Here is a 14,914-nt window from a genome sequence, read left to right on the forward strand (position 1 = left end):
TGTTAAACCTCTGTCAGATGTGTCACTGGTGAAGATTTTTTTTCCTCTCTGTGGGTTTTCTCTTCACTTTCTTGATTGTTTCTTTTGCTGTACAGCTTTTTATTTTAATGAGGTCCCACTTGTTGGTTGTTGACCTTAATTCCTGGGCAACTGCTGTCCGATTTAGAAAATCCTTTCCTACTTGTTACTGCCAATATTTTCTTCTAATAGTTTCAGGATTTCCTGTTTCAGAATGAGGTCTTTGATCCATTTGGAGTTGACTTTTGTGCAAGGTGAAAGATAAGGATCTGGATCTAGTTTTATTCTTCTACAGGTGGAGCAAATGCCAGCTCCATTTGCTGAAGATTCTGCCTTTCCTTCATTGTGAGTTCTTGGCATCTTTGTCAAAGATCAGGTAGCTCAAATTATGTGTACTCAGGTTTGGGTCCTCAGTGATGTTCCATTGATCTATGTGTCTATTTTTGTTCCAGTACCACACTGTTTTTATGACTATAGCTCTGTAGTATACTCTGAGATCTGATATAGTAATCCCCCCAGCACTGCTCTTTGTGCTCAGGGTTGCTTTGGCTATCTGGGGTTTTTTGTGCTTCCCTATGAATTTAAGGATGGCTTTTTTTTTCTTTTTTGAAATATTTTATTTATTATTTTTATTTTATGTGTATGAGTGTATTGCCTGTGCTGTGAGTGCACCTATATCGTGCAGTGCCGCGGAGGTCAGAAGAGGGCTTCGGATTCCCCTGGAACTGGAGTTAAGGATGGTTCATAGCCACCATGTGGGTGCTATGTGGGTGCTGGGAATTGAACCCAGATCCTCTGCAAGAGCAGTCAGTGCTCCTAACCACTGAGCCATCTCTCTAGCCCCAGGATGGCTTTTTTCCTAATTCCATGAAGTGTGTCATGGGGATTTTGATTGGGATTGCATTGACTCCATATATTGCTTTTGGTAGGATGGTCATTTTCACAAATTCATTCTTCCAATCCATGAGCATGGAAGGTCCTTCCATTTTCTGAAAAAAAAAAAATTTTAACTTAAAAATTTTTTTATTTATTCATTTCTATTTTATGTGTATGAGTGTTTATGCCTGCATGTGTGTAAGTGCACCTGTGTCATGCAGTGCCCACAGAGGGCAAAAGAGGGCATCAGATCCCTGGAACTGGAGTTATGGATGGTTGTTAGCTGCCATATGGTTGCTGGGATTTGAACCTGGGCCTTCTGCAAGAACAGCCATTGTTCTTAACTGTTGAGCCATCTCTCCAACCCCAAATTAAAAAAAAAATAAGTTTTTCTTTTAAAATATTTTTAGACTTACAGAAAAATTTGTAAAGACAGGACATGCTGCATTGATAGAGCTAAGAAATACCATTGGGACATTGCTACCAACTCCACTGCATTTTCTGTCTGGATTTCAGCTAATTTCCCATCAGCATTTTTTGTTTCAGGGTTGAGCCTAGCCCCAAGTTACAATGACTTTCTTTTGACAAGCACTAAAGTATGATGTCACGAATATGTTACATTATCAGGTTTGTGACTTAAAATATGTTTCCTTGGACTGATCATCGCCATAAGCTGGATGAGCACCAGTGACCACAGTAGATTTGGTACCATACCTGATAATGCAACCCAAAGAGAAAACAGGACTGCACACCCAGCAAACTTGAATCAGCTCAGTCAGCGCAGCCCCCCTAACAATGTATCACAGACTGGGTGGCTTCAACAAAAGATGTTTGTTTTTCCAGTTTTGGAGTCTGAAAACCCCTGTTTAAGGTGCTGACCAGTGTGGTTCCTGGTGAGAGCCTCTTTCTGGCTGGTGCATGGATATGTCCTCATAAAGCTCCTACTTGCAGAGATGAACTGTGTTCTTTCTCTGTCTCTCTGTCTCTGTCTCTCTGTTTCTCCTTTTTTTTTTTTTTTTTTTTTTTTTTTTTCTCTTGTTCTGTGTCCCTTTTTTTCCCTTTTTTTTTTTTTTTCTCTTGTTCTGTGTCCCTTTTTTTCCCTTTTTTTTTTTTTTTCTCTTGTTCTGTGTCCCTTTTTTTCCCTTTTTTTTTTTTTTTCTCTTGTTCTGTGTCCCTTTTTTTCCCTTTTTTTTTTTTTTTCTCTTGTTCTGTGTCCCTTTTTTTCCCTTTTTTTTTTTTTTTCTCTTGTTCTGTGTCCCTTTTTTTCCCTTTTTTTTTTTTTTTCTCTTGTTCTGTGTCCCTTTTTTTCCCTTTTTTTTTTTTTTTCTCTTGTTCTGTGTCCCTTTTTTTCCCTTTTTTTTTTTTTTTCTCTTGTTCTGTGTCCCTTTTTTTCCCTTTTTTTTTTTTTTTCTTCCGGTTTCTTGCCCCTCTTTTTTCCTTTTTTTTTTTTTTTTTTGTCTTTTTGAGACAGGGTCTCCCCGTAGTTAGACCCAGCTGGCCTGGAACTTGCTATGTAGACCAGGCTAGCCTGGAACTCAGAGATCTGCCTGTGTCTGCCTCCCAGACTCAGATCTTAGCAAAAGAAACCTAATGACTTAAAAACTTTTATTTTTAAAAGTGTGTGCCACCACACCCAACTTTGTCCCCCTCTCTTATAAAACCACCTGTTCTGTAAGGCCAGACCTTACCCTTGTGACTTCATTCAACCTTAGTTACCTCCCAAAGACACTGTCTCCAAATACTGTCAAATGGGATACTGTAACTTCAGCATGTAAGCAGGGAGGTATAATTCAGTCTATAGCATAGTCCAGAGGCTGAAATTATATGAAACTTTGTTGTAATTCAATCACAAAACAATATGATATAGAAACTTTCTCTATTCTGTAGTGTGTTGATATAGGTGAAGGTGCACTGTTTTATTAAATACTTGACATACACAAGAAAATGGTAACTATTTAGAGGACATTTTATTGCACCGCTAAACAAGTTAGGATGTAGCACAATTGGTAGAGTGCTTGTTTAGTGCACAAAACCCTGGATTCAGTCCCTAGCACAGACATAAACCAGGTGTGGTGGTACATGCTTGTAATCCCACCATTTAAGAGGTGGAGGTAGGATAATTAGAAGTTCAGAGTCACCTGTGACCATACCGAGTTTGAGGCCAGCCTGGGCTACATAAGACCCTGTCTTAAAACAAATGAACAAGCCAGGCATGGTGGCGCACGCCTGTAGTCCCAGCACTTGGGAGGCAGAGGCAGGCGGATCTCTGTGATTTCAAGGCCTGCCTGGTCTACACAGTGAATGCCAGGCCAGCTGGGGCTACAGGGAGACCCTGTCTCAAAAAAACCAAAAAAAAAAAAAAAAAAAAAGAAACCCCACAAATGAACAAAAAACAAACTAGCAAATAATATGTGTCATCTGGACTGATGGTATAAAAAGGGTAAGAAAAAAGTATTCAATAGTACTTCAGTATGAAAGCTGTTACTGAAAGTTAAGTAATCAGTTTTTACTTTAAAAGTTTTTAAGTCAGCCGGGCATGGTGGTGCACGGGAGGAAGAGGCAGGCAGATCACTGTGAGTTCAAGGCCAGCCTGGTCTAGATAGTGAGTTCAGGTCAGCTGGGACTACAGGGAGACCCTGTCTCAAAAAGACAAAAACAAAAAACAAACAAAAAATTAAAGTTTTTAAGTCATTAGGTTTCTTTCGCCAAGATCTGAAACCTTTAGAATGATGCCAAACAGCTATTAATTTGTTGTCACTGTGTAGGCATGAGTTCTCTAGTTTACTTTTCCATACCAAAGATATATTGTGTATGGAAATGGTATAGGTGCAAATACACTACATGCAATGTGAGAAACAACTAGGATTTGTTTTGATTTTACCAGTAAAGAAATTAGCTAACTTTACTTGAATGTAGCAGGTCCCCTACCCCCAGTTAATTAGCACAGGGTCAGTAGTGTAGCTCAAGTCTGTCCACAGTAAGTGTGAAGGAGAAATGGCTTGTAGTGCTATTTCAGGTTGGGCAGTAGAGTGGGTAGTAATACTAATAATAAAGAAGGGTATGCGAGAAGGATTAGATTTGAAGACAGGAGACAGAGGGCAGAGTATCTTGGTGGAGAGCAGATAGAAATACTAATTTTACATCTCATGTTATAATTAATAATGTAACTGTAAATAATATTCAAAGATAGCTGTCAGTCATTATTTGAGAATACATTGAAGACAAATTGTTTTTGTTGTTTATGTTTTGAGACATAAATAACAGCTGCCTGTAGCCCCAGCTGCCCTGGAACTTGCTGTATAGACCAGACTGGCCTTGATCTCACAGAGATCCACCTGCCTCTCCCGTGTGTTGAAATTAAAGGCATATGCCACCATGCCCATCTTGACAATTTTTTAATTAAAGGAATATAAGTTCAGTTTATTATAGGATTAAAAGATCAGTAAAGAAGAAAAACCATCAAAAACCTGCAAAATGGGGCCAGTGAGATGGCTCAGTGGATAAAGGTACTTGCCACCAAGCCTGGTGACCTCAGTTCAGTCCTCAGAACCTATATATGGAAGCAGATAACCAACTCCTACAAGTTGTCCTCTGACCTCCACGTGTATATGTGGCAAGCACACATGCCCACCAAATAAATAGTAAATATAAAAGTAAGTTTAAGCCATGCAAAACAGGTGATTGGTTGGCCAGTGTTTGTCTAGAGACCTGGATTTGTGAACTTTTCTTTTATTACCATAGAGATATATATTATTTTGTTAATTTTCCAACATCATTTTGTAATTTATGGTATATTCAATTACTAAATTAAATAATTGATGATTTTACTTTGATGAGCCCTGAGGAGTTTACATTCAGCCTTGGGGTTCTTAAGTATGTCATTCAACCTGAATAGCTATGCCCCAAGTTGCTATTGAGTGTAGAGCTCAGGTTTAGTACCATCACCCCTCAGTACCCAGAGGGGATTGGTTCCAGAATACCTGTGGGGACACAACCCAGTTGTGCTCCAGGTCCTTTTATAAAATAGCATAGTATCTGCACACACCACACATCCTCCCATAGACTTTTAAAGATTTATTTTTATTTTTACAGATATGAGTGTTTTCCTGCATGTATGTATGTATGCTGCATGTGTGCCTAGTGCTACAGAGAGCACCAGAGCTCCTGGAACTGGAGTTAAAGACAGTAATGAGCTACCATGTCATTTCTGAAAACCAAACCAGGTCCTCTGCAAGAGCAGCAAGTGCTCTTACTCCTGAGCCATCTCTCCAGCCCCCTCTCATGTACTTTAAATCATTTCCAGATCATTCATAATCAAATGTAATACTTGTATTCTATTGCTCAGAGAGTAATGACAAGAAAAAAGGTCTCTCGTGTTCAATACAGATGCATTTAAAACAACTTTCCAGCTATGGTAGAACCCAGGAATCCAGATGGTGGACTGTAACCATAAAGAGTGGCAGTATTTCTTACCTCCTGTTATTTTCTTCCTGCCTCCCAGCTCACATTCACTTGATATGTAAGGTCCCAGGCAGAGCTTGAGTCAAAGTGGTCTTTGTACAGAGGAGTCTAGGTGCAAACCTCCTTCGTCTTTAGCTCACTCTGGAAACAAGCTGGTCACCAAAACTCTGCCTCAGGACTACCTGAGACAGACTCCTGCAGGTTAGATAGAAGTGCTTATGAGCTCTCCTCTGTTCACAGGTGGTCCCCATGCTTCCCAGGCTACTGTGTGAGGAACTGTGCAGCCTCAACCCCATGACCGACAAACTGACTTTCTCTGTGATCTGGACACTGACCCCCGAGGGCAAGGTAACAAATTACACTTAGTCATTTATTCTTCACTTAGCACCATCCCATCCTGTGTATCATGGTAAGCACCCCTGTGTGCCTGCTGGAGTGCCATGGCAGAAGGATGCAAGAGGCCTGGGGCAACAACTATAGGGAAGAGATAGAAGGGCCCCAGCCTTGGAAGAGCCGCCAGTCCCACCTAGGATGCAGGACTGACTTACTCATTTGGAAGGAGTAGCTGCTAGTACATACCAGTTGAAGGAGGACACTAGGCATGAGGTATAAGCTTAGAGTGGGAGATGGGTACAGTGAGGCAGGCGAACAGCTGGAAGGCATGATGGGAAGCCAAGCTGTACATGAATTGCAGGTGTCAGGGCTCCTCTGATGTGTTCTAAAGAAGATGGCATCTTAGACAAGTGAGGGTTGCAGTATCCTATGGGATGGATGGAGATATAAAGACTAACATATTAGCAGAGTCACACTGCAGTCAGGGCATAAAGTAAGGAAACCACAGGTAGAGAACACATGGAGGATGGTGTCAGCAAGCACGCCCTATAGACAGGGAGTGAAGAAGATGAATAAAGATGACTCTAGGAAAACCAGTTAGTTCCCTTCCCCAGGGTAAGCAGCTGCAAACATCCAGAAGAAGATGAGTGAGATAGATACTGCAGGTTTCTGAGTCGTTAAAGCTGATCACAAAGACCACGGAAGAACATGGGAAATGTTCATGCTGTAATAATAAATGGAAGTAAAAGAGATATTTAATTATAAAGAGGTTCCAAATAAAGATGGGAGATTGAATAACCACATTTGCTTTCATTCCATCCCAAAACCTCACTAAAACAACAGTAAAGAGAATTTTTTTTAAAGACACAAACCCACAAAGACAAAGAGAATGGGAGAGGAGACAACAGCAACAGAACTTTGGACGCAGCAGAGCAGATGGATGAGTAGTAACTGACTTAGCAGTCCTGAGAAAGCTGAATCCTCAGCCAGGAACAGAGGAAGCCAAGAAACAAAAACTCCAGAAGTTGACAGTACCAGATAACTTTGGAAGGAGGAGGAGGGGTGGGGGATGAGACCGACAATAGTGTTGGTAGAAAGTTTATTCTAAAGATTGGCCTTCCTGGCCTTAGCAGAAGACCTAGAGGTTATTTTCTGTAGATAGAACAAATGAAGGGTGATGTGAGCCAGGGACATCAAGCACACTTGATGGCATGGTGCCTCATTAGGCACTGGGGTAAACCTCAGCATCCAAATGTTAAGAATTTCAACTCCAGAATTATGGAGCCAGGCCTGTACCCTATGAGTCAGGAGGTGGGGACATCTTTCTCTGAGGAATCTGAGAAGTGAAGAATAAAGACTTGGCAACCTCAGGCTCTTCCAACCAAAAGCCCAGTTCTGTCCCATACAGTAGCAGTGTTGACCCCTGCAATCAGAGCCTTTGGGGATTTCACTTCTATCCTTCTTTCCTTCTTTCCTTCTTTCCTTCTTTCTTTCCTTCCTTCCTTCCTTCCTTCCTTCCTTCCTTCCCTCCCTCCCTCCCTCCCTCCCTTCCTTCCTTTTTTTTCTTTTTCTTTTTTTGAGACAGAGACTCAGTATATAGCCCTGGCTGACCTAGAACTTGCTACATAGACCAAGCTAACTTTAAACTCACAGAGATCTTCCTGCCTCTGTCTGCCCAGTGCTGAGATGAAAAGTGGGTGCCACCATGCCTGGCTAAAGGATTTCAGTCATGTATGAAGAGACACCTGACACAGAAGAAACTGCTTTAACACCCTTTTAGAATTTTCAAAGAGGATACCTGTGCTATAATATCTAACTTAAAAAGGGTTTATTTAAAGAGGAGAAAAAGAAGCTTTTAGAAATTAAAAACAGCATAGAAGAAATGAAGAAGATTCAAGATTCTGATTGGAAAGTGAAGCTGCTTAGTCTTGGGGGATCAAAAAGATAAGAAAATTAGAGGACCCATACAGGATATCCAGATCTGCTCAATGACCATTTCAGAAGTCAAAGGAAACAGAGGGGAAGAAACAATCAGCAAAATCATTCCTAAAGGATGTGACTTTCCAGGTGAGTAGAGCTCACTGCCAGCCATCTCTAGTGTATGCCGTCATAGAAGTTCAGCATACTGGACCAGATGAAAGATCCTATAGGCTTCTAAAAGGGTTGAAGGGAAGCCACTACAATAGACCAGAAGCCAAAATAAGTTCAGATTTTTTTCACTACAACTTTAGAAGCTTTATGATAATGCAAGCAAAACTTCTCCATTTCTAGAAGGCTGTGATCTTCATAAAACGTTGTGAGGAGAGAAAGGGGTCTATTCAGGCATTCCAGGTCTCAGAAACAAAGAATCACTTACAAACTGTTTCTCAGTGAGCTACATGGGCTTTGTGGCATACACCTATAATCCCAGGAAGGAAGCCAAAGGATTGTGAATTGAAGGCCAGCCTGGGGTACTCAGAGAAACTCTGCCAAGAAGGAAGAGGAAGAGAAGAAGAGGAGGAGGAAGAGGCCTTGCAAGCATGAGGACCTGAGTTCAATCCCAGTAGCCATGTAAAGCTAGGTATAGTAGTAAGCATCTGTAATCCCAGTGTTCCTACCTTGAGATGGGAGGCAGAATCAGGAAAAATCCCTGGAAGCTCTAAGCCAACTAGCCTGGCATATGTGGCATGGCAATAAACAACAAAAAGATCCTTCTCAAACAAGGTAAAAGGTGAGGACTGATACCTGAGGTTGTCCTGTGACCTTCATAGTGCACACCAAGAGAGGCATATCCACATTCACACATAGTATACACACATGCGCGCACGCATACACGCACACAGAGACTATATTAGATAATAAGAATAGGGCCACACTTCAGTAAGATTTCTGTCCATAAAAGAAGGCATACTAGAGAGCTTGCTTTCTCTTTGTCCACCATGTGAAGACATGCATAAAAGCAGTTGTTGTGTGCAAGTGATGAAGACAACCCTCACCAGGAACTGAATTGGCTGACATCCTGGTCTTGAACTTCTAGCTTTCAGAATTGTGTGAAATTTCTATGACCTAAGCCCCTCAGTCTATGGGGTTTTGTTATAACACCTGTAGCAGACTAACAACAGTGTCAGATGAGCCTCATTAATCAGGTTCCATAAAAATCTACTGTTAGTGGATCTTTTACCCAGACATGACTTTTTAACATTACTTACTTTTTAACATTACCATTGAGAAAGTCTTAACGTATGGTGCTGATCTGCTGACTCTGGACACATTTCATTCTATGATCCTTTATGAATCATGTTTCTTAGTGTTGCTGCTGTTCTTATCTGCCAGCTTTTTCAGTTTTAGGAAGTTGACAAGCTTATGTAACAGATGCAGTTTCTAAAATTCTAATTTTTGTCAAAGTTCAACTTTTATCATTGGTGACAAGCAATGTCTGTTGTTTTCCTTGAAGTACTATGTACCCAAGACCAAACCACAGTGTGCACGTCAGTTGCTCCTTTGGATAAAAATGGTATGGTATAAGGACACCATCAGTTCAGCACCAAGCTGGCTAAGTGCATGCCTTCCCCCATCAGCCATCATCCTGTCTCATGAAGTATGAGTGACAAAGACAAGTGCTTAGGGTTGAAAAATGGTGAAAGTAATGAGTTTTACTCATCCATTGAGAAGGTTCTAAATGGAACGAGCTCTTTTCTTGCTGCCAATGTGTGGTAGAGAAGGGCAGAGTGACCACTGCATCCTGCGCAGACAAAGGGTTTCACCTGCCAAGGCTACCAGACCATTGATAGAAATGTCAGCTAACAGGACAGACCATGTAACACACTGGGATTACATCAAGAAACAGTTTGGAGTAATAACCACATGACCCTTGAAAAGGACTCAGGGGCCCATGAATGAAAAGTTGAAGATTTCTGCTTAATCAAGCAAACTAAAACAAGATAGGTATGAATCCTAATGAAAGACAAAGCCACACAGGAAGGTACAGATTCTTGGTATTTATGTAAACACAGTCACTCTTGATCTAGTGAGTTCTAATAGCTATCAGATAGCTGAACTGGGATGACAGGGCAGGATCAGGGAGCCTAGAACAACAATGGGCATGGTTGAGAGAAGAGCATATGTGTGCATGAAGACAAAATAAATTCTCTGCTTCTCTAGTGAAAAGTTTGCAAATGATGCCTAAAATCAGGAAGTAGCCATCAAAGCAAGTTATATAGAAACATGGATGCCAGTAGCAAAGTCTTCTGTTGAAGAAGGCAAAGGTGGTGAGGAGCACAGACAGAAAGAGGCAGACAGTTGCTGTTGTTTATAACAAGCTTTAAAAACTGAGTATAACCAGGCATGGTGATGCATGCCTATAAGCCCAGCACTCTGGAAGCTGAGGCAGGAGGATTATCATAAGTTTGAGACCAGACTGGCCTGCCCAGTGAATGCTGTGCAGCTGAGGTTACATAGCAAGACCCTGTCTCAAAAAACAAAATCAAAACAGAAAAAAAAAATCCTGACTATTAGAACTATGTATTCTTCAATAAGAAAAAAATTAAGCATATATGACAGTAAAGAAAACAGCATGGGGCTAGAAAGATGGCTCAGCGGTTAAGAGCGGTGGCTGCTCATTCAGAGGACCCAGATTTGGTTCCCAGAATCCACATGGTAGCTAACAACCATCCAGTTCCAGATGCCCTCTTCTGATTTCCACAGGCATTGCACAACATGGGTGCACTTACATACATGCAGGCAATATACTCATACTCATAAAATAAAAGTAATAAAATATTTTTAAAAAGAAAAACAGAACAAATCCCCATCCCACACCCCAGATTCCATATTGTCAAAATTTTGTTCTTGCTAAGGCTACAGTGTTTTGAAACAAGCCACACACATGTCATTTTACTTCTGTGTTTTGATACATGACTTAAGAATATGGGCATTTTCTTATGTAACCACAGTGTCCTTAGCACACCTAGTGAATGCTAATGTCAGGGTGCCATCCAGAACCCAGTCCATAGTACATTTCTCTGGTTCTCTCCAATTGGTTAGTCCAAATTGGGATCAAATAGTTACACACATTACATTTGGTTTTTACACTTCTTAAATATCTGGTAAAAATTCCTTTTCAAGACTTAAGAGGTAAGCATTATCTGAAACACAGAGGAAATTATGAGTGCAGTGTGCCAGCAGTCATATTCTGGTGGGGGTAGGAACAAGCATGGGGGGAAAGTGAGTGGAAAAAGACCAGAAGGAAATAAAACAGAATGCCAACAACAGTGGTTGTATTTGGGTAGTAAAACTATGAGTCATTTTTTCTACTTTTTTTCTATTTTCTAATGTTTTCTGAAAATATGTGTAACTTTAATATTTTTATAAATGCTTTTTCAAAAAAGTTTAACTAACTAGAAAATAAAAGCCCATAGAAGTACCCCAACTTGAGTCAACAGAAAAGAACACTGGGTCTGAATTATGCCTGCCAGGGTAGACCTGAGAAATAAAAGGCTGCCTGATCTATGAGCTCTAGAATACGAAGATCATAAGGAAACACCAGAAAGCTGCAAGCTCTGACACTCACTGGCCATTGGGGTTTCTCTTTGAGGCAATGTGTGGCACCCAGATCTTCTATTCAGTGAGGGCTAAAGGACAGATGTAAAGAAAGCTCTGGTCTGCAGGGGTGCTAGGCGTCTCCCCAAACCACACCACATAGGAAGTATGAGGGTTTGGCTTGGGGACAGAGTTGTAGAATAAGGCCCACTAACCACACTCCTCATACTGTGCTTAGCCAAACACCCTCCCCAGACCCAGCAACTACATGAGAGGTAGAACCCGGGATGTGGCGACATTTCTCACCCACAGTCAAGATGCCCACAATGAAAGGTCTAATCCCACACTCCAGGCTCAAGGGCTGCTTGTTCAAGACACTGGTAAAGGAAGCTGAGCTAAGTAAGAAGGACAGAGCTCTTAGAACTAGATGGGAGGTCTGAGTACCGGAGAAGGACCTAGATGCAAGGACGGCCCACTTTAAGGACCCAAATGAATGTATACTTTATTGATTGATTAAACAGTAGTCTTCAAACTATGGTCCATGGACTCCTGGTGGCCCCTAAGTCCTTTTCAGGAGTCATTTGGTCATGACCTTAGACTGTTTTTTGACATAATCCCACTATGTTACATGGCCTGTCCTGTGAGCTGACATTTGAGATTTACATTGATGATCTGGAAGCCCTGTCACATTAAGCCCTCCATCTGTGCAGGATGCAGTGGTCACTTCTGCCCTCCTCTACTGCACACTGGCAGTGAGAAAAGAACTGGTCCATTTAGAACCTTCTCAATGGACAAGTAAAATACAAAACCAAAAGAGGAACAAGTTTAAAACCTGTGTGGGAAAGTCCCAGGCTGGGCTTGCAGGTTGTGGTGGCTTCTCTTGGTGTAGGCACATAATGTCAGAAGGGGCAGGCCAGGGCCAGCCACTTCAGGCCACTATTGTTCCTGCATGGCTGCCAGTTTCACCTGTGCTGACGTGGAGCAAACTGTCATTTTCCCTTAAGCTACTGGAATGTTCTGCTTTCTAGAGCAGGCGTGGTCTGTCATCAGAAGGCTATGCCAACATTTTTTAAACATAGATATTTGTTGTTTCTGTTTTATATCTTATTTGTTATTTTTGTTTTGTGTGTATAAGTGTATTGCCTGCACATATATAAGTGCACCTATGTTGTGCAATGCCTCTGGAGGTCAGAAGGCATCAAATCCCCTGGAACTGGAATTACAGACAGTTATTAGCCGCCTAATGGGTACTGGGAGGAATCAAACTTGGGTCCTCTGCAAGGGCAGCCAATGCTCTTAACTGCTGAACCATCTGTCCAACCCCAAACAGATACTTTAAACACCCAAAAGAAAATCTTGGCTAGCTCTTCTCTCATTGAGCCAATGCTCATATTTCTAGGTCAATACATTAGCTAAAGAATCTATTTTTAGTATATTTTTCACATGTTTGTTGGGAGAACATTGTCCTCTAATCTAGACATTAATTGAATATGTATTAGCATACAAGAAGAGTCATCCACCTAAATCTTGTGCTTTTATGAAATAACAACATCCACTCTGGATAATGTCATCCCAAGAAGCTCGACACCTGAATACCTCTGGTACTGCTGTCTCATCTTGCACTCAGGGGCATCAGGCCTGTACCCCACAGACCAGGTTGAGGCATCCTACTTCTCAGAGCAACCTCTGTGTATGTACCAGTGTTGGATATCTAGTAAGATCACATGTGTCATGATTCTGACTTGGTAGCTGTGTCTGTGGGTCAAAGACCAGAATAAGGAAGAGCCTCCAACTAGTAAACACTGTCCTCATGCCTTAGTTCCATTTCTGTTGCAATGATGCAACACTGACAAAAAGCAACCTAGAAGACAGTTTATTTAGCTCACAATTCCAAGTTATAGTCCATCATTGCAAGAACTAAAGTGTCAGGAACTTGAAACTACTAGTCACATTATATCCACAGTCAAGAGCAGAGAGAAATGAACAGATGCATGCTTACTACCCCTCACCTCCGCTCGGACATAGCCCAGGACCCAAACCCAGGGATTAGTGCTGCCCACAGTGGTCTGGGTCTTCTCACATCAATTGTTCCAGTCATGATAATCCCTTACCAGCATTGCCCTCAGGCCAGCCTGTTCCATACAATCCTTCATTGAAACTCCCTTCCCAAGTGATTCTAGATTCTGTCAAGATGACAATTAAAACTAACCATCAGAGCTTGATTGCCGCTCCTGCAGCCTCTCTGCTATGTGCATCAGTTAGGACCTGGAGGCTACAACAGAACTGACCCATTTCAGCTGTTTACTCAGGCCAGAAACCATGGGGTCATTCTTGACTACCTTTGGCCTTTGTTTCACCCCATTCCACATCCAGTCCCCAGTAAACAATCCCAGCTTTGTCTTCTACGTGCCTCCTGTTTCCCCAGTAGTGTTAGATGACTTTCTAGAAGCTTAACTTGATCCTCTTACATAATTTCTTAACCTCCTCTGACCACATGCCCTGATTAGCCCCAAAAGTCCAATCTTTGAAGCCCAACATACAGAGATAAGCTTTCTCCCCCCACAACCATCTGCCATCCATCCTACAGACCCTCAGTTTCTACTCTTGCCTCTGGGCTTAACGAGGAGTTTCCACACTTCTGAGACTTCACACATGCTTCTGCCCCCTCCTTGAAGGGCCTTCCCTTCAGCCCTACCATCAAGAAACCTACTCATCCCTTGAGATGCTACTGCTTTGAGGACATTGTTTTTTTGGGGGGGGGGTGTTGGTTTCACAGTGCTGAGGATGGAACCCAGAGCCTGTGAATGCTTGCTGTCATCACTGAGCTGAAAACAGCCCTGGGGCACTCCAGCATCATTCATTCACTCAGTAAATGTTTGTGCTATATTTACTGTGTTCACACACCGTACAAGGTATGGAAGATACAAAATTAAATCAGCATCAAAAGAGAAATAGCAGCTCTCTCCTATTGGTAGATGCATAGATCTCTTTATTCTTTCTTTTCTCCACCTATATATTTTAAATTTCCTACAGTGAACACATATTACCACTTAAAAGTAAAAGTCATTTTGCTCTCTCCTACCTACAGGCCTCTCTCTGGGGTAAGTCCATTGTGCCTTGACTCCCCCAGCCTCATTCACCCTCCCATCTCCACCACCATTCTCTCCTCCGAGTTTGGGCCCTAGCCCATTCCTTGTCTTGGGGCCCCAGACACCTGGGGAACCAGTACTGCTCCCTGATCCTTTTCATCCAGACCAACATACTGCCTTATCTGGGCCACAGGAGGACTGCTTCTGGGCCTGGCTCCTCCCTCAACTCCATCTGCTTCCCTGGGCCTGCACCAACCACCAGCCTCTTTCTGGGACGCTGGGGCTGACCTTTCCTCTTCCTGATCCTTTGCATCCAGACCAACCTAGCTCCTCAGTGCAGTCCCCAGGAGTCCTTGGGTCCTCTTCCTGCCCCATCTGCCTTTGCATCTCTGGGTGGCACGGCCACCAGCTGCCCTAGACCAGCATCTTTCCTGGGCCAGGCTCCCAGGCCAGTCCAACCCCCAAATTCCTAAGGCCAAAATCATTCCTGGGAGGGATCCAAACCGTAGGAGAAAGCCTGAAAACATCTGACCCTCACCTGAACTGGGCCTCTGTGGGAACTCCTGAAGACAAAAGCAATCCGGCCACTCAAAAATAAAATCAAAAGTGAGAACAAGAAG

The 14,914-nt window shown here is 42.3% G+C and overlaps 1 protein-coding gene across 5 annotated transcripts in view; it reads left to right on the top strand.

The window, feature by feature from the left end:
- The window catches only part of Dis3l2 (DIS3 like 3'-5' exoribonuclease 2), a 506,284-nt gene that overhangs the window by 404,718 nt on the left and 86,652 nt on the right, over positions 1 to 14,914 (top strand). For all 5 annotated transcript variants that reach the window (XR_003850358.1, XM_029565942.1, XM_008838082.3 and 2 more), the window contains exon 12: positions 5,596 to 5,703. Coding sequence is in view for 4 of the 5 variants with exons in the window: in XM_029565942.1 (XP_029421802.1) it covers positions 5,596 to 5,703 (108 nt within the window). In the remaining variant the exon portion in view is untranslated. The remainder of the gene's footprint in view (positions 1 to 5,595; positions 5,704 to 14,914) is intronic.

Source organism: Nannospalax galili, unplaced genomic scaffold (genome assembly GCF_000622305.1).
Source record: "Nannospalax galili isolate Female #2095 unplaced genomic scaffold, S.galili_v1.0 scaffold1138, whole genome shotgun sequence".
Classification (NCBI taxonomy): domain Eukaryota; kingdom Metazoa; phylum Chordata; class Mammalia; order Rodentia; family Spalacidae; genus Nannospalax; species Nannospalax galili.